This window comes from Acomys minous, assembly GCF_964271855.1.
Source record: "Acomys minous genome assembly, chromosome: 3".
In the NCBI taxonomy this organism is placed as follows: domain Eukaryota; kingdom Metazoa; phylum Chordata; class Mammalia; order Rodentia; family Muridae; genus Acomys; species Acomys minous.
Window position 1 is genome coordinate 116,036,910 of NC_140485.1, and position 2,198 is coordinate 116,039,107.

Consider the following 2,198-nt stretch of genomic DNA (forward strand, 5'->3'; position numbering starts at 1 on the left):
TACTCAGGTAATGTGGTTTCTGAACAGATGAAAATCATTATTAGGTTTGCCTGGGGTAAACAGTAAAGTTTAGCAGAGTTACAGGAATATATTTGTGACAAGAGATGGGAAATTAACTTTCTGAGTTTTTAAGTGGCTTCGTTTCTTTATAATTAAAATAGAAAAAAAGGTGTTATAATCTTAGGCAATATTTAAATTCAATTATTCAGAAATAGAGTTTTATTGATTTAATTTTTAGGTCTCACAATTACTGCTTCTCCTACCAAGACAGAAATCCCTCAGGCATCAACTGTCAGAATCATGAACAGCGACTTTTCCCAACCAGCCCCACAGCTCTGCTATGAGAACACGAATGGGTCCTGCATTAAAACTCCCTACTCGCCAGGGGCCAGGGTCATCCTGTACATGGTCTTTGGCTTTGGGGCTGTGCTGGCAGTGTGTGGGAACCTCCTGGTGGTGATCTCAGTTCTGCATTTCAAGCAGCTGCACTCTCCAGCCAACTTTCTCATCGCCTCTCTGGCCAGCGCTGACTTCTTGGTGGGTCTCTCCGTGATGCCCTTCAGCATGGTGAGGTCCATCGAGAGCTGCTGGTACTTTGGAGACAAATTCTGTAGCCTTCACAGCTGCTGTGACGCCGCATTTTGTTACGCTTCTCTCTTCCACCTGTGCTTCATCTCCATCGACAGGTACATCGCCGTCACCGACCCTCTGGTCTATCCCACCAAGTTCACGGCGCCTGTGGCAGGAATTTGCATCAGCGTCTCCTGGATTCTGCCCCTGGTGTACAGCGGTGCCGTGTTCTACACTGGCATCAGTGCCGCAGGCATGGAAAACTTAGTAAGTGCTCTCAACTGTGTAGGGGGCTGCCAAATCGTTGTCAATCAGGAGTGGGTTTTGATAGATTTTCTTTTATTCTTCATACCTACCCTTGTTATGATCATCCTCTACGGCAAAATTTTTTTGGTAGCTAAGCAGCAAGCTCTCAAAATTGAAACCACCACAGGTAGCAACAAAGGAGAATTGTCCTCAGAGGGTTACAAAGCCAGAGTGGCCAAGAGAGAGAGGAAGGCTGCAAAAACCTTGGGGGTCACCGTGGTGGCATTTATGGTCTCATGGTTACCATACACAACAGACACGTTGATTGACGCTTTTATGGGATTCATCACTCCTGCGTACATCTATGAAATTTGCTGCTGGGGTGCCTATTATAACTCAGCCATGAACCCTTTGATTTATGCTCTGTTTTATCCTTGGTTTAGAAAAGTCATAAAGCTTATTCTAAGTGGGGAAGTTCTAAAGGGTCATTCATCTACCATGAGTTTGTTTTCAGACTAAGTATTAACACTAAGTCAATTATAAGAATATTTTCACTTTCAGTTCATGTGAATGAATTTCAGTGTAAGAGGAAAACGTATTCTGAGTTGGAGAAACAATATTGTTCAGTGTAATGGGAATGAAGTCACAGGCAGATTAAACTATTGTAAAGATGTTTATTGTATTAGATAATTAATAGTAAATGCTTAGTGCATGTCATCTTCACCCATGTTTTGTATATATCCCAGGTGTTTGCAATTGTGCTTTCGATATCTGAAAATTTTTTTTTGCCTAATTTCTAAGCTTCTGGTTTATTCTGGGATGTCACTCGTTCTCATATTGTCAACTTTTTCTTTTGAAATTCTGCTGGAGTGGCTAGGGTTGGCATAATAATCCAAGACTATATGGGTTGAACAGCAGAAATCTACTCTCTCTGGAAATCACAGTTCATGGGATGTCAGTATTGGCTCTTTCATGGTCTCTACTAGTCTCACATATGGCTTTCCCGCCCCACCCCCCAGGCTTTTTAATCTGTGTTGTGGTCTTCTCGTCTTGAAAGCACACCTGTCATATTGGCTCTGGTGGAGTGCTAAGTATATCATTTATTTCGTTGCTACAGGGAATCCTCGGAATTAATACCTTAGCATGTATAGTTTAGGTGACACAATTCAACTATCAAAGTTTGATTTTAGTAATCAGGTGGCTATCTACTTCCTGCTCCTCTCTGTCCATCCTAACCCCTCTCCCCCTCCATTTTTCGGAGTTTGTACCTGCCAGGATTTTAGAGGACTGGTGATAAACTTTTTTTTTTTTGTATTCAGTATTGAGGAAGAATCTAGGAGCACATACAATATTATGGAAACTGTAAGTAGGCCTCGGGTGTC

The 2,198-nt window shown here is 42.2% G+C and overlaps 1 protein-coding gene across 1 annotated transcript; it reads left to right on the forward strand.

Annotated features, from left to right (window-relative positions):
- LOC311595108 (trace amine-associated receptor 8b) lies at positions 1–1,335 on the forward strand (the record flags this gene model as incomplete). The annotated part of the gene is made up of 2 exons (XM_084777478.1): positions 1–7; positions 239–1,335. Exon 2 carries the CDS (start codon positions 301–303, stop codon positions 1,333–1,335), a length of 1,035 nt encoding a protein of 344 aa, XP_084633604.1. The 5' UTR covers positions 1–7; positions 239–300.
- Positions 1,336–2,198: the final 863 nt, after the last annotated feature.